Source organism: Chrysochloris asiatica, unplaced genomic scaffold (assembly GCF_000296735.1).
Source record: "Chrysochloris asiatica unplaced genomic scaffold, ChrAsi1.0 scaffold00006, whole genome shotgun sequence".
Taxonomy (NCBI): Eukaryota; Metazoa; Chordata; class Mammalia; order Afrosoricida; family Chrysochloridae; genus Chrysochloris; species Chrysochloris asiatica.
Genome location: NW_006408524.1, coordinates 8,016,358 through 8,043,071, shown reverse-complemented (window position 1 = coordinate 8,043,071; position 26,714 = coordinate 8,016,358). Strand labels below are relative to the sequence as shown.

The 26,714-nt window shown below is 37.7% G+C and overlaps 1 protein-coding gene across 1 annotated transcript in view; it reads left to right on the top strand.

Annotated features, from left to right (window-relative positions):
* Positions 1–26,714, top strand: part of LOC102820687 (succinate--hydroxymethylglutarate CoA-transferase-like) — a 1,213,992-nt gene that overhangs the window by 455,656 nt on the left and 731,622 nt on the right. Inside the window, 1 exon segment of the mRNA XM_006832262.1 lies at positions 19,534–19,605. Coding sequence (XP_006832325.1) covers positions 19,534–19,605 — 72 coding nt within the window.

Sequence of the window (26,714 nt, the reverse complement as noted above, 5' to 3'; positions counted from 1 at the left end):
TACCTAAGGACAAAGTTGAGAAAGGTTAGAAAGGTTGGTGGAATGGAAGTGGGAACCACAGGGAGGAAGTGGGATAACTCTTGTTGCTTGGAGGGGATTGTCATCATTAAGATAAAACAGAGTGTATGATTTGTTAAATGTAAAAAGGATGATCTTTTCTGTAAACCTTCTCTCAAATCACAATAAAAAGTTTTTTTAAGAAAAGAAGTACAGCCAGTATGCTCCTCAGAAACAAGGATTGTGAGACTTTTTCTCACATGCTTTAGATATGTTATCAGGAGGGACCAGAGCCTGGAGAAGGATGGCATGCTGGGTAAAGTAGGGGGCCAGTGAAAAGAGGAAGATGCTCAGGGAGATGGATCGAAACAATGGCAACAATAATGGGCTTGACCACAGCAATGATGGTGATGATGGCATAGGATTGGGCAGTGTTTTGTTCTGTTATATATAGGGTCACACTCAAAGTTGCCACCAGCTTGATGGTAGCAAGCAACTCCAATATACCATATTCTTACACAACACATGCCTTCGATGTTTGCTTGCCAGCTACTCCCTCCACCAAGGGGGTATTTTCATAAGCACTGCTATGCCAATGTTTTTTTTTTTTTTTTTTTTATCAGATACCTAAATTATGAAGTTAGATTTAGTAACTTATACTGAGAAGTTCCTGAAAGATTTAGAGTATCAATTGTTATATATGTCATTTTGCAACCAGAACACCTGATTAACATGATTTTCATGATCACTTGTTTTAAAACTAGCTTTTCTAAAGAATTATATATCATATTAAGAATGATCTTATTGGATGGAAAATATAGATCTATGGATTAAAGTACAAAAAATAAGCCACAACATTTTTGTTTAAAGCTAAAGCTTAAATTTAGGGTTTTATTTAAAGCTGTAGGTTTTAAACAAATAAAAAGTTAATACTTTTTGAAGAAATAACATTATATCAAACTTTGAATAAATAATATTTGTAAAACAGGCATATTAGAAAATGAAAAATTATACCCTATAGATTCTTCTGGCTGTGCCAGGATCCTTGTTTCTGTATAGGTCTTGTTGTTGGTGTTTTTAAGTGCTATCAAGTCAGTTCCAACTCATAACAACCCAATATAGGGTTTCCAAGGAGCAACTGGTGAGTTTGAGCCATCAACCTTGTTGTTAGCAGTCAAGTGCTTATCCTACTGCACCACAACAGAACTCCACACCAATCTTTCTAGGTTACCTGATGTTGCTCAATTCTTGTGTACAGCACTGTTCTTGGAAAAGGTTTTTGGTATGCTTTCAAAACAGGGTTCTATGATTAAATTAAATTGTGAAACTTCCCCTTTAATTTTATATCTCTGCTGGAGGCTCATCAATTGGTTATCATATTTAAGAGTTTGAAAAATAAAATAAAAGCAAATAGACAAAAAGTGTTAAACTTTTACCTTAGCACTTTCCGAAATTACTTGAGTGGAAAGTGTGTGTGTGTGTGTCTTTTTGAAGGGTGGTGATGAGAATGAAACATAGAGGGAAGATTCTAATTAACATTAAAATGTATGGAACAGTGTTTTATGAAACCACGTTGGGAAATGAAGCATTTACATATTTAGTCCAACAACATTTACAAACAAAATGAGGTCCTCTTATTGTTAGCCTCTAAATATGCTGCGTTCATTCCAGCCTACAATGTCCACACTGCAAGAGAATTCTAGGTCTATGTTGTTTTTGTGCTGTTGAATTGGTTCCAATTCATAGGTTTCTGAGGAGTGGCTGGTGGATTTGAATTGCCCATCTTGTGAATAGCAGTCCAATGCTTATCCAATAACACTACACCAGGATTCCAGTGACTCTGAGATTCCATGAAATAGCTAAATTTGGGAAATCTATAATTAAGTCTATATTAATCCAAATAAACAGAAATGCAGTCAAGCTAGCTCAGAAAGCCAGAACTGGGGTAGTAAGGTAAAGTTCATATAAGGTAACAGAGATTTTACAGATTTGAAGTACAATTGGGCTTTATGAGAATAAGGATCCCATTGGGAATGTGGTAGGTGCTTTATCCATAGCTGTTTCTCTTGTGTAATCTGGCTTTTTGTCCAGTCAGAGGTTTTCTTAGTTAGGTGGTGTTCAAGGCCTTATATGGTTATCCAACCCCACCTTCACATGACCTTTCAAATTCCCAAGCTGATGTAATTGATTCCTGGCCAGTGAATCTATTGGCTGCCTTAAGAGTGATGCCCACACAATTCCAGTCGACCAGGAATGAAGAATGGCTGACCACATAATATGTAGAGCTGTGTCTTGGAGTAGAGTAGAAATAAAACATAACAAATGTAGTTGGGATGAAGAATTACAGAATTTGAAGGGAAAGACAATAGTAAAACAATTTCCAGCACATTCTGTAATTATGTACAAAAATTTCTAGGTAGTCTCCTCTTTATTTGAAAAACAGGAATCTCAGGGACTGATATATAACAATAAGTCAAACAGATAAACTCTAAAATAAGAGAGCCTCCCTTCTGCCTTTGACCCTGTAGCTAAGATTTGGTACATAGAAATACCAAATATGTTTTCTTAAGTGGTTAAGAAGACCAGAAAATAATTATTGCTCTCTTCACCTTTGACCTACTGAAAGGACTTCCTGAAAATATTTTTTTAGGTTGTTCTAGAATAATGCCTCTAATGGCTCTGCTGTTAAATTACTTTGGAAAGCACAACATCCTAGTTAGTCTAGATTTTGATGCAAAGAATCTTGTATAACATGCAGTCATTTTATAAGCATCCGTGTGAGTTGAACTCCTTTGAGGAAACAATGATTAAAATATTGATATGTACAGATTAATGTGAACATTTCACTTTATTTTTTCTTGTGAATATGTCATAGAATAGAGATTGAGATGGTTGAGGTACATTTTAATACTTCATTCTCTTGCAGTTTATCATGATTTCCACTTTTGAATAAACCTTGCTTATTGTCCTCACTTCTAGACACTCAGAAGTGTCTACTGATCTTTTCATTGACAGATTTATACCATGTTCAGTGCCCAGATTATTGGAGAATTGAATCAGAAAAGAATTAAAACACACTCAACTTTCTGATCATTTTGCCTCCTGATTATTGCTTTTCTAGAAAGAGAATTTATTTATCATATGGTCTTCAAGCATTCTACCTTCTAACATCGTCCTTCACTATACAATAGCAGTTTATAGTTCTGCCACCTACCTTAATCTCATGTGCATTCTAGAAGGCCTGAGTTAAGCTTTCAAATCCTGGTAACCTAGGGCAAGGATTCATTCCTTCAAAGAACATGTCCAGACCCTGGAATATGGCAATTTCACCTACTAAATTTCACCTATGAAATTCCAGCTGCTGCTCATAGTTTACCAACTTCCTATTACTTTCTTCAGTTAGAAATGTCTACACAACTCTAAGACGGAGCCTTCCCCTAAACTTTTTCTGTCCTTAGAGTTGAGTTGTTTTAGATTCTTGGCTATCCCATGATGACTACATTTCCCCTGCTCTGAGCAAATAGGGCCCTTCCAAAAGCAATCACTCTCCATTAAGTAAGTCAGATAGTCACTAGAATTTCCTATGGACGGCCAAGTCCAAATATGTTTTGAGAAACTGTGTTTTGTAAGTTCCAAGCCTCTGTACAGGAAGCCATTTGTCTCAGTAACTTAGTGCTATTATAACAGAAATACCACCTGTGAGTGTCTTACAGAATAGAAATTTAATTTTTCTCAGTGTTCTGAAGGCTAAAATCAGGGACTTGGCCATATATTCCTTGGTTCCTTGCTGTTTCCTGGTTGCAGATCATTATATGCCATCTGAACTATCCTATATATGCCTCTGTGTCTATTCTCATCTTATTAGAATTCAGAAGTGATTAGGCTTACTCTGGTATGATTTCATTAATACAATGAAAGAAAAACCCTGATTCTAACCAGGATTGTTGTTGTTATTGTCAGGTGCCATCGAGTCAGAACCGACTCATAGCGACCCCATGCACAGCAGAACGAAACAATGTCCGATTCTGGGCCAACCTCACTACCGCTGCCACACTTGACGCCATCAATGATGCCACGTGGCCAATCCATCTCGTTAGGGGTCTTCCTCTTTTTCTCTGACCCTCCACCTTACCCAGCATGACATCCTTCTCCAGTGACTGTTTCCTCAGGACAATGTGTCCAAAGTAGGAGAGACGAAGCTTAGCCATCCTGGCCTCCAAGGAGCACTCTGGCTGCACTTCTTCCAAAACAGATCTATTGGTTCTTTTGGCAGTCCATGGCACTTTTAGTATTCTCCTCCAACACCACAACTCAAAGGCATCAATTCTTCTACGATCTTCCTTATTCACTGTCCAGCTTTTGCATCTATATGAGGCTATTGAAAACACCATGGCCTACATCCACAAATATAGGGTCCAGTAATTCAACACATATTTTGAGAAGACACAGTTTGAGACCTAGTAGCATTTTACATCTTGGATGGCAAATAAGTTTTACTTTCGATATCATGTTCAATTACTTAGTAGTGGTTATCTGGAGCCTATGCTGCAAAGGATACTGAAGTTATTACTATGCTTTAAGGCAGACACCCAGAGTTAAACAGTGATATTTGCCATGGTTATTCAGTTGATGCAGTGGTGGAATAGGTAGATGGATGTGGAGACAGCATGAATGAATCATTGATGTTCTTACCATATGGCAAGATGTTCAGGGATTTCTCACCATCCAATAAAACAAAAACTTATTTTGGTTCCAAACACTATGATAGGTTATGAAACTATTGGCTGTAAATATTAGGGAGATAAAGAAATGGGTCTTGCAGATAACGAAACGGTGTCTAAAAATGGAATAGCTGTCCTGTTCTGGAAATGGGCTGAATTTTGGCTATGGTAAGAAAAACGAGAAGTACCAAATCAGGAGAGGGAAGCTTTCATTTTGAAAACTTCAGGAAATACCTGGATCACTTCCTAATGGCACCATTTTCTCTATCTTCCTTTACACTTAGCTCTACCCTTCAACTTGAGTGCTTATCTCTGAGGAGGTAAGTTTGTTGTAGGAAATGATCATCAGTCCGTTTACCATGTTTGGTGGGTCACGTCCCCAGCACTCCCTCTCCTCCTTCAGTTGTTACTTCCCAGTTTTACCAGCAAGTCTTTTATGTGGTATTTAATGTTTCTTTAATTTGAACCTTAAGGTGGAAGTTCAAACCCACCAGACGCTCCAAGAAAACCTTATTCAGACTCCCTGTGAGTTGAAACTGACTCAGTGGCACTTAACAAAAACAACAGTGATTCTTAGGTTAACTGGTCTGGTGTTGTAGGATAAGCACTGGACTGCTAACCTCAAAGTTGGTGGCTCAAACTCACCAGCCACACCTTAGAAACACTGATTGTTGTTGTTCTGATGTTAACTGCCATCAAGTCAGTTTAGACTCATAGCAACCCTGTACAGGGTTTCTGAGGAGTGGTTGGTGAGTTTGAACCACTGACCTTGCAGTTCAAACTGACCAATAAATAACATTTCTTAAATTGTCTAGGTTTCTGGGATTCAGCATGCATACAACAATATTAATTTTTAAAATGTTGTGTGGTGTTGTCGAGTCGGTTCTGACTCATAGCGACAGTATGCACAACAGAACAAAACAGTAACAAAACACTGCCTGGTCCTGCGCCAACTTCATAATCATTTTCACCCTTGACCCACTGCTGCTGCCACTGTGCCAATCCATGTCATTGGCCTTCCTCTTTTTCTCTGACCCTCCACTTTACCACGTATGATGTCCTTCTCCAGTAACTGATCCATCCTGACAATATGTCCAAAGGATGAGAGACGAAGACTCACCATCCTGGCTTCTAAGGAGCATTCTGGCTGTACTTCTTCCAACACAGATTTGTTTGTTCTTCTGGCACTCCATGGTACTCTTCATATTTTTCTCCAACACCAGAACTCAAAAGCATCAATTCTTCTATGGTCTTCCTTACTCATTGTCTAACATTCACATGCACCTGAGGCTACTGAAATTTGAGGATCAGGTGCACCTTAGTCCTCAAACTGACATCTTTGTTCTTGAACACTTTAAAGAGATCTTATGCAGCAGATTACCTAATGCAATACATCATTTGATTTCTTGACTGCTGCTTCCAGGAATGTTGATGGTGGATCCAAACAAAATGAAGTCTTTGAGAACTTCAATCTTTTCTCTATTTTTCATTATTTTATTTATTGGTCCAGTGGTGAGTGTTTTTGTTTTCTTTACATTGAGGTGAAACACATGCAGTGATCTTTGATCTTCATCAGTAAGTATTTTAAATACTGTTTGCTTTCAAAAAGCAAGATTGTATCATCTTCATATTGCAGGTTGTTTTCCTCCAATCCTTAATGTCACATTCTTCTTCATGTAATCCAGTTTCTCAGATTATTTGCTCAGCATATGGATTGAATAAGTATGGTAAAAGAATACAACCCTGGTGCACACCTTTCCTGATTTTAAGACCTTTGGTGTTCCTTTGTTCTGTTTGAACGAGTGCATCTTTGTCTATGTATAGTTTCCTCATGAGCACAATTAAGTGTTCTGGAATACTCATTTTCCTCAAGGCTGTCCATAGCTTCTCATGAGCCACAAAGTCAAAAATCTTTGTATTGTCAATAAAGCACAAGTAAACATCTTTATGGTATTCTCTGCTTGCAGCCAAGATGCACCTGATGTCAGCATTGATATCCTTCATTCCATGTTCTCAACAGAATCTAACTTGAACCTCTGATAGTTCCCTATCAGAACTAATGCACTGTTGCAGCCATTTTGAAATATTTTTAGCAAACTTTTACTTGCATGGGTTATTAATGGCATTACCTGATGATTTCTGCATTCCGTTGGATCACCTCTCTTTGGAATGGGCATACATATGGAGCTTGTCTAGTCAGTTGGTCAGGTAGCTGTCTTCCTAATTTCTTAGCATAGATGAGTGAGTGCCTCTAGTGCTGCATCAGTTTGGTGATAGATTTCAATTTGTATTCCATCAATTCCAGTGCCTTCTGTTAAGTTCCAATTATATGTCAGATATTGTCCTGGATCCTGGGTATAGTTACTAACATGTTGGACTTTAAGTTGCTCCTATCTCTTATTCAAACTCCTGCACTAGCCAGATACCACTCTTTCTTCATATGCCTTTGTTCAGAAGCTTGAACTTCATTTATTGCCTGCATTCTCTGAGTTTCCCATTTAGTTAACTCATTGGTTCCTATCTCTCTACTCTTTGCCTTGCTTTCACAGTTTCTCATACGGGGATTTGGCACCTTGTCTCTGAACCTCATTCCTAGAATTGGGACTTTACAGTTTCTGACTGTATATTTCAGGGCACCAACTTCCTGCTTTAGAACTTTGAAGAATGATTATGTCAAAATTCTGTGATGCTTTTCTCATTCTACTCCCATTTATCTTTAAATACTTAATTTTTAAAAACTTTTTATTGTGAACTAAGTGAAGATTTACAGAGCAGATCATCTGTTTTACATTCAACAAATCATCTTCTTCATTTTACTTTCCATGAATATAATCCCCTTAATGTAACTTGGTCCCTCTGATTCTTGTTTCCATTCCTCCTTCTTTCCCATCCCTTCTGAAAATTGTCTGTAGGTAAATGCTGCCCTTTTGAGGTTGAAGGGTTGACAGTCTATGGTGTACATTCCTCACTAGCTTTGGTGTCCCCCCCTATCTACTCACAAGGGTGAGTTCAGTTCCAGTTCTGAAGGCCACAGTGTCCAAAGGCCACAGTCTTGGGTTCCTCCAGTCTCTTTCTGACTAGTAAGCCTGATCTTTTTATAATTTTATAATTTTGAGTTTTGTTGTATACTTCCTCTCACTTTGTGCAGGTGCTTCTATTGTGAATCCTTTCAGAGCAGCAGGTAGTGGTAGCAAGGCACCATTTAGTTTTGTTTTCAGGGTCATGGAGACTAATGCTCATATGGCCCGTTGGATTAATCATTTATAAGCATCTTCATTTTTCATCCCTTTTTTTTCCTGTGCATAAGGAAAGAGCAATAGTTGCTCCTTAGATGGATGTTCCTGAGCTTTTAAGATCCCAGTTGCTATTGACAAAAGTAGGATGCACAACATTGTCTTTGTGGACCATGGTGTCCCCTGAAAGTATGATCCTGATCTCTTAAGCCCAGCAATTAATTCCATCAAAATGTTTGGTAATGTCTAAGAAATTTTCATCATTTTACCCCTGTATGCTGTTCTACCTTCATGGATATGCTTGCAGCCAAGGTAATACGCATGCACAAATAACCTCTATCAAACCTTTGTATCTCTTCCACATGCATTCAGCCTGTGTATCTATCCATGTGTCTACCCATAGATCACTGTAATTGCACAATTGTGGATGTAACAATATTGTTGTTGTTAAGTACTATCAAGTTGGTTCTGACTCAAATTGACCCTGCATAGGGTTTCTTAGGATGACAGGTGGATGTGAATTTCCAATCTTATGGTTAGCAGTCCAATGCGTATCCTAAAGCACTACAGCTGGCTCCATATATAACAGAATATAATAGTATTTATCTCTTTGCCTTCTAGTATTTGCACTCCTTCCCCTGTCTTCATCATTCTTCTGCTGACCACCCTCTTGTATATTACCTTCCCTGTCACCCAAGTTAACATGTGTCTATCCACTAGCCAGTAAATTATTCTTCCTTCTCTCCCACCCCTTGTAACCATCAAATAATGTTTCTTTTATTTATTTATTTACTTACTTACTTATTTGTAATAAGAGGTCAGACTGTCCAATAGTTAACATGTTGCAACACAGAAGATGTTGCCCTAATAACTTTGCTTTTGTGTTTCAAATGAAAATAATGTATAAGCTCTTTTTTTTTTTTAAGGAGAAAATAAATATGCATTACTTCCCTGCCAGTTTCTTTTAGCATGATAACTTTTTCTTGACTTTTTATAATAGTGGTTTCAATACAGTGTTTTCTTTTTGTGATGGACTATTTTCATTTAGCATGATGTCCTCCGTGTTCATACATGCTAGAAGATATTTCATTATTATTCTTCAATGTTGTTTAGTATTTCATTATGTGTATGTGTCAAAATTTGTTTACTCATTCTTCCATTGATGGGCATTTAAGCTGTCTGCATTTTTCATTTTTTTGTACTATTGTTGTTATTAGTGCTGTAATGAACATGGTTGTACATATATCTATTCATTCAACCCCTCTTGTACCTTGTGGATATATACTAAGTCAAAGGAATGCTCAGTCACAAGGCTTTTGTTTTTTTGAGGAACTGTCATACCATTTTCTACAGTGGTTGCACCATTTTACAGCCCAGCTAGCAGTATAGGAGGGTCCTAGTCGTTCCACTCCCTTGCCAGTTTTTGTTAATTTGTTTTTGTGAACTTTGCTGTTAATGCTGGGTTAAGATAACATCTCATTGTTGTTTTGATTTGCATCTCTCTAATGGTAGGCTCTTTGGGGAAGCTATTCCCAATGATCTGATTTAATAATATGTTTTTAATATAATTAATTCTCCTGGTGTGGCACTGTAGGATAAGCCCTGGACTGTGAATCACAAGGTCAGCAGTTCAAACCCACTGGGAGCTCCTAGAAACCCTATATGGTTATGAGTTCAAACTGACTCAACAGCATTTAACAACAACAGTGGCTGATTGCGAGCATTTCTTCATGTTTGTTGGCTTCCTGAATGTCTTCTTTCAGGTGAAATGTCTGTTCATGTCTTTTGTCTGTTTTTAAATTGGATTATTTGTCTTCTTTTGTTGAGGTGTTAAGTGTTCTATAAAATTTAGACTTAGTCCCTTATCATTACCATCCTTTCCCCCTTCACCCACCCCCAGTTTGTCACTTCTCTTTTTACTTTTTTGGTGAAAACTTTTAATGTGTGTATAATTTCTATGAGTTCCAAGTCATCTAGATGGCATGTTTTCAGAAATGTCTGACAGTGCATTTTTGTCTTGTTCAGTCTTTACGTTTGTCCTTATTTCTTTATTGGTGGTCTTTACAGTTCTGGGTTTTACATTTAGGTTGTTAATCCATGTAGTCCATCCTTGGTTTTGTACATGGTGTAAGATATGGGTGTTGTTTCATCTGTCTGCAGATGGATTTCCAGTTTTGTCAGCACCATTCATCGAAGAGTTTGTCTCTTCCTCATTTAATATCCTATGTAATTGGTGACATTGGCAGTTCAAACCCACCAGATGTTTAATCTGAAACCCTTTACAAGTTTGCTTCGAGTCAAAACCGACTCAACAGCAGTTAACGGCACCAATAACAAAGCCCGAAGTTTTGGTGGCTACTCTGAAATTTTGCAATGCAAGGCAAGGGTTGAATTTAGAAATGTTCTCAAATGGTTTATATGTGGAAAAATGTACAGACGGCCAAATAGGTAGTGGGTGAATTTGGAGTGTCCTGGGCTCATTTCTCATTTGCTGCTGCATAGCTCCCATCCCTTAGATGACATTGTTCTTGGGTTGTAAGCACTTTGTACCTCATTGCCATCTGGCCCAGTCTGGCTCCAGCGCCATAAGGTGAACTGAACTGTCAGTGGTGGGAAATAGTGTTCTATATCTGTCACAATGCACCAGCACAGACCCAGAAGTAACTGCTTGACATTCCAGAAAACATTCTCATAGCAGTAAGTTAAACTTCATGGAATGTCTTTTTCCAGTGGCTGATGAAGTCATTTAGCAATGGTTACCTTTTGTGGAAGAAAATCTTGTTAAAAAATTAAGTAGCTCCAAGAAGGTTTGAAGCTCATACTTTTGGTTTTGAAATAGACACATTACTATATGTGCTTTATTTAGACTAAAGAAAATACTGTATGCATTGATGTGGTAGCTTAAGAAAGTGACACGGTGACATCCAATTTTACTTCCCTCTTTATTTCCTTCTGAGTAGCTGAAAAATGGGACGTAGGACTTTTGGAGTCCTTCTGATTTTTATCTTTAGTCAGTTCAGTAACTAGGATATGATCATATCCTGGAAGCTCAGAAAGCATAGACTCTGAGAAGAAGTCCAAGAACAATGGGAATATCAGAGTGATCCCTTTATTTCTCTGCCTTCACATCTACTTAGTATTTTTTACTCCTGTACTTACGTCCCCACTCCTCAATCCCTGAGGTACAGTCATATTTTATATCTGAAACTGTTCCAGTGACAATAACTAAACTGGGTCTTTCATGTCTTCCATTTTACCCAAGAAGTTCTTGTTTCATTGGAAATCTAACCCATTGACATATGGATATTCTTTCAGTGTGAAAAACAACTACCTCTAGAGGAGTGTCGTGTGAAAAAAGTCATATAATGTCTGTTTGGCATCTCTACCAATGAAATTTGTCACCTTTGAATAATTATAGCTCATAATGAGAAACATTTCTTTCCTCAGGGACAATAAAATCTGGTTTTCTCTGAGAAAAGACTGTTTCTTAAGCGGTTTCCTCAGCAGATTTCCTGTAGACACTTGTTCCTGATGCTGTCTGTTTATCATTGTAAGCAGAAACAATCGTTTCTTTCCTCCAGACCCCTGGATTCCTTATTGAGAAACTCTCAGCTGTGAATGTTTGCAGTTTCCCCTGAGATATACAAGGCTGCTAGTAGAGTGTGTGCATGGCAAGGGGGCAAGGAAGTGGGAGGGAAGAATGAGGAATAGTTTTGAGTGGATGAGTAAATGAGGGTTTGATACTCAGGTGCTAGGAGCTTAGAAGGCACGGGGGAGTTTCATTTATGTGGGACCAGTAGGTTGTATCATTGGGTCAATTCCAATTCATAGCAACCTTATGTACAACAGAATGAAACACTATCTGCTCCTACGCCATCCTCACAGTTGTTGCTAGGTTTGAGCCCACTGTTGAAGCAGTTGTGTCACTCCATCTTGCTGAGAGTCTTCCTCTTTTATGCTGTCCCTTAGCTTTATCAAGCATAATGTTCTTCCTCAGGGATTGGCCCTTCCTGTTAACATGTGCCATTTACAGGAAAGAAAGTCTTACCATCCTTGCTATTGCTTCAAAGGAACATTTCAAGACATATTTTTTGTTGTTGTTGTTGTTCTGGATATTCATGATGTATTCAATATTCTTTGCCAACACCACAATTCATCAAGGAAGCACATTGTTGTCGTTGTTAAGTGCTGTCAAGTTGATTCTGACCCATAGCAACCCTGTATGGGTTTCTGAGGAGTGGTTGGTGAACTTGAACTGCCGACCTTGCAGTTCAAAAGGCTTTGCAGTCTGGTGCATTAAGCCACAGCGCCACACCAGGACTCCAAGAAAGCATATTGCTGTTGGTGGTGTTAAGTGCCGTCAAGTCAATTCCAACTCATAACAACCCTGTATAGGATTTCTGAGGAGCAGCTGGTGAGCTTGAACCACCGACCTTGCAGTTCAAACGACTTTGCAGTCTGACGCATTAACCCACAGCGCCACACCAGGACTCCTGGAAGCATATTAGTAACGATTTAATAATAACATTAATCTCTACCTGGTACCAGGAACTCTTCTAGGCACTTCACAGTGTGATTCTCTAGGTATTATCTGAAACAGCTTCACTTCTATAATCTCTGAATCAAGGAATTTACGCTCTGACCATAATCTCCTTTACTTCTACTTTACTTATTCAACTACTCCCTTTATGAGTGTCCTTTGACTTCAACAGGACATCTTATCTATTGATGTCCTATCCATAACCTCATTCCCCATTCTTTATCATCTACTTCCTTTTCTAAAAGCCCATTCTAGCTAATTTTCTAACTTTCCCAACCCTGCATCTCCTTGCAACATTCATCTGATAACATTTAAGCCAATTGAATGCAAATATCCATGTATTCTGTGTCTGGATAACTGATAAGTGATGGAGGAAATCACTCAATTGGTTCTTAACACTTCAGTAACCCAATTGTGCTTATCTGTTCACTCTGCTTTCACACTCTTTTCTGCTTTCCAGTCCCATAATCCTATTCTCAGTTAATACCTCATCCTCTATTTTGTAAGACAACAGAAGCATCCAATAAGAATTTCCTCAGTTGACACCATGAAATCTCCATAGTGACCTGCATCTATATCTGTGATCCTCCTGTGTTAGTTCTCTCACATTTAAGTCCTGAGAGCACTCTTCTCCTCTGGGAGGCTAGCCCTTCTATCTGCCCGATCTCATCCTCTGCCTTTTACTTTTGGCTTCTTTCTTGAGTACTGGAGTCTATTTATCATTATTTCAATATCCCTAGGCTTTTCATTGGCCCTATTTTTTCCTCCCATCCTTAACTTATTATTTCTCTTCACAATCAAGCTTTTCAAAAAGCTTGCATGCACTTTCCCCATCTTTTAATGGAGACTGAATCCTTGATCCTCTAAAAAACTGCCTTCTGTCCCCATCAAGCCAGCAGAACAGCTTTTGATCCTGTAGTCCTCATCTTACCCTCTAGCTACTCCTATTTTGCCTGGATTTCATGTAGAGTTGTCTGAAGACTCATCGCTTGCTTCTTTTAACTTCCTAATCTACAGTCTTAACTTTATTTCTAAATGACTTTTAGCTATGTGATGGCTTTAGCTATAGATAATTAGCAAATGACTTCCAAATTCTTAACTATGTTTCAGACTTTATTTGGTACCCAGTCTTCTAATTTGACATTTCCACTGTAATATCTCAAAAGCTCCTCAGAAACCTGCATTTCACCAATGCCATCTGCCTTTTCATCAATGCTCCACCCTCAACCATCATATATAATCCATTGCCTACAGCAGTAGATTTTACCACCTAAATATTTCTTGAGTCTATTTCCTTTCATCTCAAATGTTAAGGCTCTATCTAACATTGTACCTTGCCATGATAATTTGAACTGGCCTTTTCATTTCTAATCTTATCCTCTAATCTGTCCTCCACATTGTAGCCTGAAGGATGCTTTACAAATGTGAGGGGATTCAAAAAGTTTGTGGAAATATGTATTTAGAAGATACTGGAATGTTTCTATGAACTACTTGAAGTCCTCTTGTACAAACCTGATTGATCAAGTCATTCTTTTAGTGACTTCTTGTTAGTTTTATGATTAATTATATATTTTAGATGACCTTTGATTTCATCTGGCTCCTGCTTATCTCTTCACCCTCAACTCCTCTCTTTCTCTCAATGCTTGTTTCTCCTTTCCACCTCAGGTCCTTTGTACATGCAATTCCCCTCCTGGCATTGACCTTTTTTCCAAGCGAATTTCCTAGTTAATGCCTTTAAATTTTTAGATTTTAGTTTAGAAACCACTTTTTTTTTTTTAAAATGATATCCCCAACCAAGATAAAATTAGTTTTATCTTTTGTAAGATTTTATTGAGGTTTGCACTTTTCCTTGCCAGCATTTGTCACCGTCTGTAATTGTTTGATTGCTGGATGCTTTAGTGGACTAGAAGTCTCCTGTGGAAAAATGCAATAGTAATTTTGCTGGTCATTTTCTACCCAAAGCCGGACACATAGTAAATGATGTTAATACATATTTGTTCCATATATGAATAAATGTTCTTTTATGAATTTTAGTTATCATAATAGCTCTAAAGATTGTTGTTGTTGTTAAGATAGGCATTGAGCATCGCAGTTCTACTGAAGTAAAATTGAGACCCTGAGATTATGTCGTTTGCCTGGTATTATACAGCTTAAGTAAATGGTAGAAATGAAATTCACTTTGCTTCTGTAGTTTTCATGTTTTGGTGGGGCAAGGGTGACTTTAAAAATACCTCCTTAATGTGCCAAAGAGCAAAGATATATATCAGTTTTAAGACTAAGATGCACCTGATCCAAGTCATGGTATTTTTTAATAGTCACATAATGCATACGAAAATTGGACAACAAATAAGGAAGACCCTAGAAGAATCAAGGCATTTGAATTATAGTGCTGGAGAAGAATATTAAAAGTACCACACACAGCCAGAAGAATAAGCAAATCTGTGTTGGAAGAAGTGCAGCCAGAATGTTCCTTAGAAGCCACGATGGCCAGACTTCATTCCTCTCTCATACTTTGGACTTGTTATGAGAAGAGACCAGTCCCTAGAGAAGGACATCATACATACAGAGAAAAACATACAGGGAAAAAAAAGGAAGACCTCTAACGACATAGATTGACACAGTGGCTGCAACAATGGACTCAAACTTAACAACAGTTGTGAGGATCATTCAGGACTGGGCTATGTTTCATCTGTTGTGCTGAGTCAGAACTGATTGAACAGCCCCTAACATATTTTATTTCAGAATTTCACTGTGACAGTAAATATTTTTTTGTGATATTGACTATATGATATAGGGTTTGTTTAGAATTACAAAATAAAACAAAAATACCCTCCAGTTTTGTTAAACTGGAAAAGGTTATATCAATTTTGAAATGGAAACTTAAGGCATTAAAACAATAACATTAAAAAATTCTTACAATAAGATATTAAATTAAACCAAGCATAATAGAAATTTATTCATAGTAAGATATGAATTTTAAAACAATGAATAAAAAAGTCTGTCTTATTTACAGTTGTAAGATACTGTAGGTATCTTACTTACTTACAGTGGTGAGGTTGGCCCAGGATCGGGCAGTGTTTCGTTCTGTTGTGCATAAGGTCGCTATGGGTTGGTACCTTCTCGATGGCGCCTAACAACAACAACAACTTACAGTTGTGTTTTCTAGTTCATTAATTTTTTTCTCTCTTTCCCTTTGTTTATTTTTAATTGCTCAAATTTCTAGCGTGACAATGTTTTACTTATTCCAAAACATATTTAAAATGTATCTATTCTGTCTTTATTTTCTCATGATCATTTACTAGTTATCTCTGCTTTAAAATTTTAAATATTTTTTGGTAAACATATTTCATGACTATGATGGTGGCATTTCTTTATTTATTATAAAGAAATGAGCACTCAAATGAGCATAAACTTGTGGTACATGTCACAGATCCAAAATTATGAGAACATTTCTTCACACTAGAGTTGGCCCTTAGATTATGACTTCACAGTTACCCACTCCTCACTTGTCTCCCTTTCTCACCCCCGCACTGAAAGCAAGGAAACAAGCAACCTACATAAGTTTATGGTTATAAATGATGCTTTAGGAAGTCCCAGCTCAAGTATCCTTTGTCCTTCACTGAGATCTCTTTTGCAGATTCTCTTCCCATAGTCTAAGAAAGACTTGTTGTTAAGTGCCATCTAGTCGATTCCGACCCACAGTGACCCTGTATAGGGTTTCCAAGGAGCAGCTGGTGAGTTTGAACCACCGACCTTGCAGTTCAAACAGCTTTGCAGTCTGGCACATTAACCCACAGCACCACTAGTACACTATTTATAGCAATAACTTTGCTTTTGTCCCTGTGGTGAAGAGAAATCTAGATTTAAAATAGTTCATGTAGTATCTTCTTAATAACATTCCTTACCAAATCATACAAAAGTGTCAATAGAATAATGCCTTGTTATAGTACTGTGCTTGAGATTCATTTCAGCCAAGAGTTTACATTACAGGGGCAATCATGTGATTGATGCATTATCACTTTACTCTCTTTGTTAATTGCTTAACATTCTTTAGATATCATGAAAAGCTTAGTAAAAAGAATAAAGGAAAAATGATACAATTAATCTGTGATGATGGAGATCACTAGCCACATGTAGCTATTTTGTGCGTGGAATGTGGCAACTGTGACTGTGAAATGGAACTTTTCCTTTAAATACTAACTTTATTAAGATGTAATTCACATACTCTTCCTTGTGTGGTGTTGTAGGATCAACACTCGACTGCTAACCACAGGTTGGTAGTTCAAATCCGCTGGCCACTCCTTAGAAACCCTATACAGGGTCACTATGAGTCAGAACTGATGAGGCGGCACTCAACAATAACAACAACATAATTCACTCAGTGCCATTTTTAACGTACTCACTAAGTTGTCCAGCCATCATTGCCATCAATTTTAGAACATTTTTATCATCCCAACAAAAAAATCCCGCCCCTATTACCAGTTAAACCCCATTTCTCCTCAACCTTCTCAGCCCTGGTGGTGGTGGTTATGTGCTGTTGAATCGGTTTTACCCACAGCGACCCTGTACAGGGTTTCCGAGGTTATAAATCTTTATGGGAGCAGAAAGCCCCATCTTTCTCCTGCAGACCAGCTGGTAGTTTCAAACTGCTGACCTTACGGTTAGAAGCCTAACTCATAACCAGTATGCTACTCAGCCCTAGATAATCACCAATTTACCTTCACTTTCTATGAATTTGCTTATTCTGGATATAGCAAATAAATATGATACGTGGCATTTTGTAAATAGTAGCGTAGTGGCTAGAGTTGGGCTATCAACCTCAAGGTCAGCAGTTCGAAACTACCAGAAGTTCCACGGGAGGAAGATGAAGCTTTCTGCTCCCGTAAAGATTTACTGCCTCAGAAACCATTTACAGGGTCGCTATGGGTCGGAGCCGACTCCACAGCACATAACAACAACAACTCAATTTATTTCAGGTTAAATAGTTGAAATAGTGGCTACTGGCTAGTATATTAGAGCAAATTCTATATAAAAGAAGCAAATGAGTGAAAGACCAAAGACAAATCCTGAAGGAATGTGGAAAGTTGAGGAGAAGAAAATTCTGCAAAAGTGGCACATGGAAGAGCGGTCAAAGCGCTAGGAAAAGAACCGGGGCAGAGCCTATAGAGCAGACAGTACCAAATAGTGCAGAGCGGCCAAATAATTAATAACTTCAGCCTGGTATGTCCTTGCTAGGTGCCATCAAGTCAGTTCTGACCCGTAGTGACCCTATATAGGGTTTCTGAGGAGCAGCTGGTGGTTTTGAACAGCTGACCTTGTGGCTGGCAGTCCAGTGCTTATCCTACTGGACTAGTATAAATCTAGTATAGGATAAAAAAAACTGATAACAAAGGATCTTGGAAGGCGGTGGTTGGTGAGGAGTTGTAGGCAGGTGGCACTTTTACATCATTTGGAGATGGGAGGAAGGAAGAAAAATTCAAGATACTTAAGAAGTGTATCAGCATCAATGGGAGTGTTATTTTGTTGCCTATAGATACTTTTAGTGCAGACTTGTGCCTATATATATACAGAAACTAAGGATGAAATGGAAATGACAATATTCAAGGTGACCGAAGAAGGTTCTGCAGGACATGGGAAAAAGTAGGACCAAGGACATTAACATAGAAATAAATCCTAAAAGGAAGGTTGTTGTTATGTGCTATCGAGTCGGTTCCGAAGGAAGGTAGTCATTGTTAAGTGTCTTGAGTGAGTTGCAACTCATAGCAACTCTGTATAGGATTCCTAAGGTGCAGCTGGTGGGTTTGAATCACCAACCTTGTTGTCGGCAGTCCTGTGGTTATCTTACAATGCTGCACCAGGACTAAAGGCTACCCCACCCCCCAGAGGCTAGAGGAAGTAAAGAAAAAGTAGACACACAGTAATTTTGAGGTAGAAAGGAAGGAAAGCAAAGAGAGTCATTTACTTAAGGAAAGTTGCAATGATGCCTCTGAGGGTAAAGTTTGGTTTCTTTAACCTGCACTGTGATCAAATTGGGAAAAGGGAGTGTTGAAAAACTCTCCAGACAAGGTAGGGCTATGGATGGTGGAATGCCAATTATTTATAGGACAGTTATATTAACACATAAGGGGACTTCAAACAATTCGCGAAAGTATGATCTTGTCTTTTAATCTACTTTTCCATGAACTTTTTGAAGCCCTCTTGTATCTCCAAAAAGGGTCACACATTTTCAGGTACAAAAGGCCACATAATGTCTAGCGGAATCCTGGTATACCATTTTCCACTTACTGCATAGTATGTTTCCCAAATGTTTAACATCTGAGATCTTCAAAGAAGAACTGTACATCCAACAGGTTGCTTGCCTTTCCTTCCCGCTTCCTCCCCACCCTACCCTCCCATGCCTTGCCTCCCTCTCTTCCTTCCTTTTTCCCAACCTGCTTTCCTTTTTTTTTTTCTCTTCTTTTTGCACTTCGTAGGAAATGGTGTATCCTCTTGATCTTTGCCCTAACATTTCTTCATATTATATAAAATACAAGAAACCCTGGTGATGTAGTGGGTTAAGTGTTGGGCTGCTAACTGCAAGGTTGGTGGTTCAAACAAACCATTTGCTCTGCAAGAGAATGATGAGACTGTCCTTGCTAATATTTACAGTCTCAGAAACCCTATGAAGTATATCTACTCTGTCCTTACAGGTTCATTATGAGTTGGAATGGGCATGTCAGCCGTAAATAGTTTTACTTTTGGGTATATTGAATACAGAATTCTACTTTATGGGTTAAAGTAAAATTACAGTGTTTTTCCTATTTTTCTAACTCACTCTTCTTCCTGCAAGTAGTAGAAGAGCTGGAAATTCCTATGAAAATCCCAAATGAAAACAATTCTGCATGTATAATAGAAACAGATACTATTACTACTCTTTGATATTGAAGTAATTAATAATATTGCAGTTCAATAAAACTTTCTATATTGAACTTTTAGAAATTAGGTTTTTATAATATCTCAATATATCTATGTATATATTTATATATGTATTTGTTTATTTTAGGCTTTTAAAACCAAGGATGGCTATCTTGTAGTTGGATCAGGAAATAACCAACAGTTTGCTACCATGTGCAAGGTAATCTATAATCATTGGGAGGGATTCGGTGATATATGCACTAACTCATTTTGTATAAAGTCAGGAAAGTTCAATATTGCTTCAAACAAATGTTGTTCCATATTCAACTCAGGATTTCCTGGGTTGGCACCAAGAAGTATACAATCTTCATATTGATAAATTGTAAGGAATAAGGCTGATTCAACATTTGGCATACTCTAGCTATATTTTGAAATCAAGAATCATAGGAGCTTATATTTCCCTAAAACAAAATGTGAAAGCAAAATCCATGTTACAGAAATTTTTAACATGTATTATTATTTTTTTAACCATTTGCGGTTTAATTAGGCAAAAAATACGAAAACTATGAAAATATTGATCTACTACCACATTACTCCATTTTCCATTGAAAAACTTAAAACAGCAACAATACTTTTTTTATATATTGTTGTTGTGTTAAGTGCCATCGAGTCGATTCTGACCTATAGTGACCCTGTATAGGGTTTCCAAGGAGGACTGGTAAGCTTGAACTGCTAACCTTGCGATTCAAGTGATTTTGCAGACCAGTGCATTAACCCCCAGTGCCACACCAGAACTGCCTTTGTTTAATGAGTAGATTTCTGTGAAATTCACGTTATCAATTAAAGTTATATCCAAAATGCTGCTTCTAAGGAATGCCTTAAAAAAAAAAGTCTTGGAATCAGTTAAAATAATAATGTTATGTTGCAGATACACTACCTTTCTAGCACTGACTATACTTTTTATTTTTTGATTTGATATTTTTCTATTTATTCAAAATTTTTGTCTTTGTTTCCAATCAGTGCATTAGGTTGCAGTTCACTTTCTCCTGTTCTAATCCCAGAAATGTGATTTCTTTTAGTTTTAAAAGCATCTATTTACATTTTTGCTCTTATTTTTCTTACATGTTGGCAAAGTCCTCATCTATTGGGGATTTTATTCTGATTGAAAGTTCCATTTTTGTACCAACCACATTAACATGAGCTTTCAGTTTTGTTAAATATGCTTGTGAATTTCTTAGGGGAACCTTATTTATTGTAGTCGTCTTATTATGTACAAAAATTATTTATTACTGTGCTTCCTTTATAAGCGACGTTAACGAGCAGAGCTCAAAACCACAGCAAAGGGGTGGAAAGAACTGTAGAGAAGGTGACAAATGGAGATAGTTCTGACTGCAGGAAGGGCTGGAACATCTAAGGTGGGAAAGAGGAGCGTTTTTATAATGGTGACTCTGAGTAAGTGTAGAGAAAATTGATTCAAACATTTGATCTTGGATCAAAGAATCTTTATTATGAACGGTCAATGTTAAAAATATGAAACATACGGACGCTGTTGCCTGTGAAGTCATTTGCGTACTCTAGCTGCAGAGATGTAAAAGCCAGTTCATTGCTGTAAACGAGTACAGATTTTCTTCCTGAGCCATATGTTTTGGAGTTTGCTTTCTGCAGAAGAAAAAGAAAGAAAATTACTGGTTGACATATTCTTCACTGTTGTTGAAAATAACTGAATTCTTTTTATTTTTTTGATTCATTACTGCTGATCAATTTGAAACTTTTGAACTTCTTCGAAATTATCTATAAGAATATTTTCAAACAAGAATTTTATTTCAAAGCAGACTATTTATCATAAGTTTGAGAACTAAAATGTGAATTATTGTTATGATGTGTTATTACACTTTTTTTTTTTTTAAAGAGACTGTCAGAGGGCTTTGTAGAATGGCATTCTTGGCCTTGTTTTTCCCATATGTGAGTTAGAAATTATACTATTTGTTATGAGCCATTAAAGGCAGTATTTACAGACTCATTGAGAGCCTCAGGAAAACAAAAAGTGTTATGCGTATTGGGTTATAGTGTTATTTACATCACTTACTAGACATCTTGTGCGGATGTTACAATCTTACTGACTCCTCCAACCTTCATAATTGTATACTAACATGCCACTTTTCCCTAAAACTCCTTTCACTTAAAACTGCAACAACAACAAAGCAAAACAAGACATTTCTGATTTTAATGCAAGAGTTTCTCCTTCCCTATTAGGCATACATATATAGCGAGTGAGAAAGGTTTTATAACTATTTCTTATTCAGATGTATCTATTACTATAAGTATTTCTTATTCAGATTTATTTATTACTGAGGGGAGTCATCATTCAAACGGACCTTACAGAAGGTGAGGTTGCCAGTTTTTGACAGGTAGCCTATCAAAATTTTTGTTTAATTAAGTAAGGTCCATCAAGAGAGAAGCTAGGGTGCAATGAGCTAGAATTGTCTATGATGAATAAGCAGACTTAACTTATTCCTCTTTTCATTCCAAAATAGAACTTGGTGTACCGGTTGACTAATACTCTTGGGGTATATTACTTGGGGATGCCTCCTGTTATGGAACTCTCATTGGCATGGGTTGGAGTGGGGAGAATGTGTTGGGTTCATGACTTACAGTTCAGGAAATCTTCCTGCACATAAAGTGAACTTCGGTTTATAACAAATCTCATTTTATGTCCCTTAACATGATACAGACGACTGAAGAACGTGAGCATATGTAACCTATTTTAAACTGATTGATGCCAACACTAATGGGCATTCCTACTGAAGCACACTGACATCCTTTTAAACGTTATTTAGACTGAAGGCTTCTTTTATTGGAAGTAATATGCATTGGTTCTGAACTACAGTTTACAAAGGAATTTTCTTGAGTCCTATTCTCAGAGATTTTGATTTAGTATAACTTGGATGGGGCACAGGAAACTTCCATTTTAATAAGTACTTTAGTTGGTTTTGGAGCAGGTGGTCCGGATACATTATAGCATCATTTTTAAGGCATACTAGGAGTCTTGTCATTATAGTCAGGTGACCTCTGGCAAGGAGCTTCATCTCCTCTAAGCATCTGTTACCTCATATATATAAGGAAGATTACAATGTAGCTTTAAGGGTTTTGTAAGACTTAGATTAGATTAGATGAATAAAACACTACAGTCTTGGCTCACAGCATGCACCTAATGTTAGATGTGGAGAGTCTGGTTCTTCATAACATGGAGTAAACACACTTTGTCCTGTCTTTTCCACTGAACATAATGATAAAACTTGGAGGGAGTGCATGAGGTACCTATTTCAAGACTGAAGAGTAAAAGACTCTGAAATAGCAAGTGAATTGGGGAAGAACAGCAGAATTTGAAGTACCTCCAAGTGGGCAGTGAATTTACCATCCTCACACATCCTGGTTATTTTCTATATAGTGGCTTATCAGTCTTGGTCTAGGTATATGACTCTCACTTTAGATGTGAGAAGTTCTGGGTTCAAATCCTGTAGGAACTTGGTTTTCAATTAAGGAGCACTGGTTGCGCTTGTAGGGTAAGCACTGGACTGCTAACCACAAGATCAGCAATTCAAATCCACTAGCTGCTACCATGGAAACTCTATGCAGAGTCTCTATGAATTATTTTGTTTTTTGGTTTCATTATTCCCTCACCTGAATACAATGAATTCTGAAAACTGGAACCACCAAGGAAGAGTGAGTTCCATTGCATAGAGGGGATTGAAATCATTGCAGTGAAATGAAATAAGATAGGATGAATGTAAAGCTGATATTTGCTGATGTAAATTATCACTCAATTCACAATAAAAACTTAAAAAAAAAAAAAGATAGAGTTCCAGTACAGCCTTGCATTCCTAACTCAAGGGACATGAAAGAGAACTAATATTTAGAGATTGTGGAAATTCTGAGGGTTTTTTTTTTTTTTTTAAACTTCTTTCCATTTTCTCACACTACGGCTCCCAAAGAATCCTATGGTGGCAGCATAGAAAAGGGTGCCAATAAGAGCTAAACCTCTGAGGGAGGGGGACTTTCTTCCCATCATTGAGTTGTGCTCCCCCAAAAGCGTGTTGAACTCATGATCTTTTCTATATATATATATATATTCCTACTACTTAGCATCTGTCCTGGACGTATGCTACAGAGTGAAGCAACTAAGAATCCCACTTTATGGCCAGAGGAATGAAAAGAGGTATTTGAAAGTACTAGAGAGTTTTGGAAAATAAAAGCTTGGGAAAGTGATTCCTAGAGTTGTTTATGAACTTGTATACTCGCTACCCTTGAAGTGCACATATGTAGATATGGTTCTGATGAGCACATGTGTTACACTGAGAACTGAATTGACAAATTGGTGACTGTCCACATAGCAGCATGATCCATCTATGGAGCACACAGAGGACAGATCTACATAGCAGTGTAAAGGCTTTGAAAACTAAACCTAAATACACAGTAAACAGATGAGAACTTGCTTCCTGGACCTAAGCAGGTTGATTGGCTGCTAAACAACTATAATTCTGGGTAGACCCAGAGGCATAAAGCATACTACTCAAAATGTCCTGGGCATAATAAAAAATGACTTCATATATGAAGAACTAGAATTTGCATGGGAAAAGACAATAATGCCAGTGTTGAGATGGCACAGATGTTGGCATTATCTAACAGACTTTAAAGTAGCTATTATATGATTCTCCAAGAAACAGTCACAAATAACCTTGAAATAGATGGAAAAGTAGTAACTTTCAACCAAGCACCAGATGATATGAAAAAGAAACAAATGTAAATTCCATTGAATGGGTGCAGTGGCACACTGAAGATTGAAAGAAAATAGGGAGTTTGAAGACAGAGCAACAGAAATTATCCAAGCTGAGCAAGAAAGAAACAGTATTTCTAAAACAACCCCAAACAAATAAAGAACAAACCAATAAACACAAAAATCAGATCCCATGGACCTGTGGAGTACTCATTATATATTATCAATAATAGATAAAAAGCCAACCAATTCCCATTGATTTTGACTCAATGCATCCCTAGAGGACAGGCTAGAAGTTCTCTGTAGGGTTTTGAAGGCTATAATCTTTATGAAAGCATACTGCTCCATCTTTCTCCCATGGAGTGGTAGTCTGTAGTCTCCAACGAGCAACCTTTCACTTAGCAACTGTGTGCTTAACCACCGTGCCACCAGGGTTTCTTATAGTCCTAAAAGAAGACGACAAAGAATATGGTGCTAAAAAAAGTATTTGAAGAAGTAATCATCAAAAACTTCCCAAATTTTATGAAAGGCATAACCTCAAACATGATAAACCCAAAGAAACTCATGTCCAAATACATTAAAATCAAATGCCTAAGAACAAAAGACCAAGAAAAAGTCCTGAAAGCACCCGGATAAAATGACATACTGCATGTAAGGGAACAGTGATTCAATTGACTGCAGATTTCTTGTCAGAAAACTAAAGGCCAGAACAAAATGGCACAACATGTTTAAAATGTTGAAAGATAAGAATTTTCATCTCAGAATTACTTATCCAATGGGAATATCCTTAAGAAATGAAAGTTTAAAAATAGTCTCAGAAGAAGAAAGCCTAAGAGAGTTTTCAGCCAGCTGACCTACTCTGAAAGAATTATTAAAAGAAGTTCTTTATACAAAAGGAAAATGGTGACCCAAGGAAATTGGCTACATCAGGAATGAAGGAAAGATAACAAATAGTAAATGTCTGGATAAATATAATTCACTATTTTCTTCCTAAGGTCTTTAAAATATTTTTGAGAGAAAGCAATGATGTTGTTGTTGTTAAGTGCCGTCGAGTCGGTTCCGACCCATAGCGACCCTGTACAGGGTTTCCGAGGGTGTAAATCTTTACGGGAGTAGAAAGCCTCATCTTTCTCCTGCGGAGCGCCTGGTAGTTTCGAACTGCTGACCTTAAGGTTCACAGCCCGATTCGTAACCACTACGCTACCAATAGCACCAATAATATCTAAGAGCCAAATCAATTGCTATATTGAGTCTTAGGACTCACGGCAGCCCCATAGGGCAGAGTAGGGCTTTGAAGGCTGTGATCTTTATGAAAGCAGACCTCCCTCAGCTTTCCCCGATGGAATGGTTGGTGCTCTCTATCATCTGATCGTTTTCAATGTATGTATATGCAATTTTGGAGTCCTGGTGTGGCCCTAGAGGATAAGCTTTAGACCGCAAGGTTGGCGGTTCAAAACTCACCAACCACTCCTCAGAAACCCTGTAAAGGATTGCTATGAGTTGGAACTGACTGGATTTAACTTGACAACAACACTATAGATAATTTTGGAGCTCCTGGGTGGAGCAAACAGTTAAGTGCTCCGCTACTACCTGAAAGGTTGCTAGCTTGAAAACCACCTTGGAAGACAGGTCTAGAAATTTACTTTTGAAAAGTTGTTGTTGTTCTTGTTGTTAAGTGCTTGTTTCCACTCCTAAGGACCCTGTAAAGTGAGTTTGAACTGCTGACCTTATGGTTCACAGCCCGATTTGTAACCACTACGCTACCAGAGCTCCTTCCCAGTCAGTTTATACACATATTGTTCCAGACATTGGCTACAATCCTCACAGTACGTCAGGACTCTTCCCATTTCTTCCCTGGTTCCCTATTTTCATTCTTTTAATTTCCTTGTTTCCCTGTCTTTTCTGTGGAAATGTTGTCCTTTGGTCTCTATGCTTGATTGTTCTGAGGAGCATGCTTTCCCACATTGTTTACTTTTTACTCCCATCTAGGATGTTGCTGGAAGGTGCCTCTGGGAGTGTCTTCAGTTTCAAGTTAGATTTTCTCAGGGAAATAGTCTCAGAGTTTCCTCAAGTCTCTTTCCGCCCAGTCAATCTAGTCTCACTCTCTCTTTTTTTGGCTTTGAATTCTGTTCTACATTTTAAAATCTGTTCTGACCAGGAACTTCTTTTGTGGTCTTGGTCAGAGCAGCCATTAGTGGTAACTAGATACCATCTAGTTCTGGTGTCAGGTTAAAGGAGGCTGTGGTTCATGTGGGCCAGTAATTCTTTGAACTAATTGCTTCCTTGAGTTTTCATTTTTTCTTCATTCTTCTATGCCACAGGCAGGAAGAGACCAATAGCTGCTTCTTAAAAGATCATTTACAAGTTGGTAAGACCCCAGATGCTACTCATCAGACTAGGATGGAGACTAGTATCTTTATAAACTGTGTTTTTCCAACTGACCTAGATGTCACCTGAAGCCCTTAGCCTTCAATTCTAGTAGTTTGGAGTTTAGTCCAGATGTCTAAGTAGTTTGTATAACTGTGCCCCTTATATGGTTATATATATATATATAT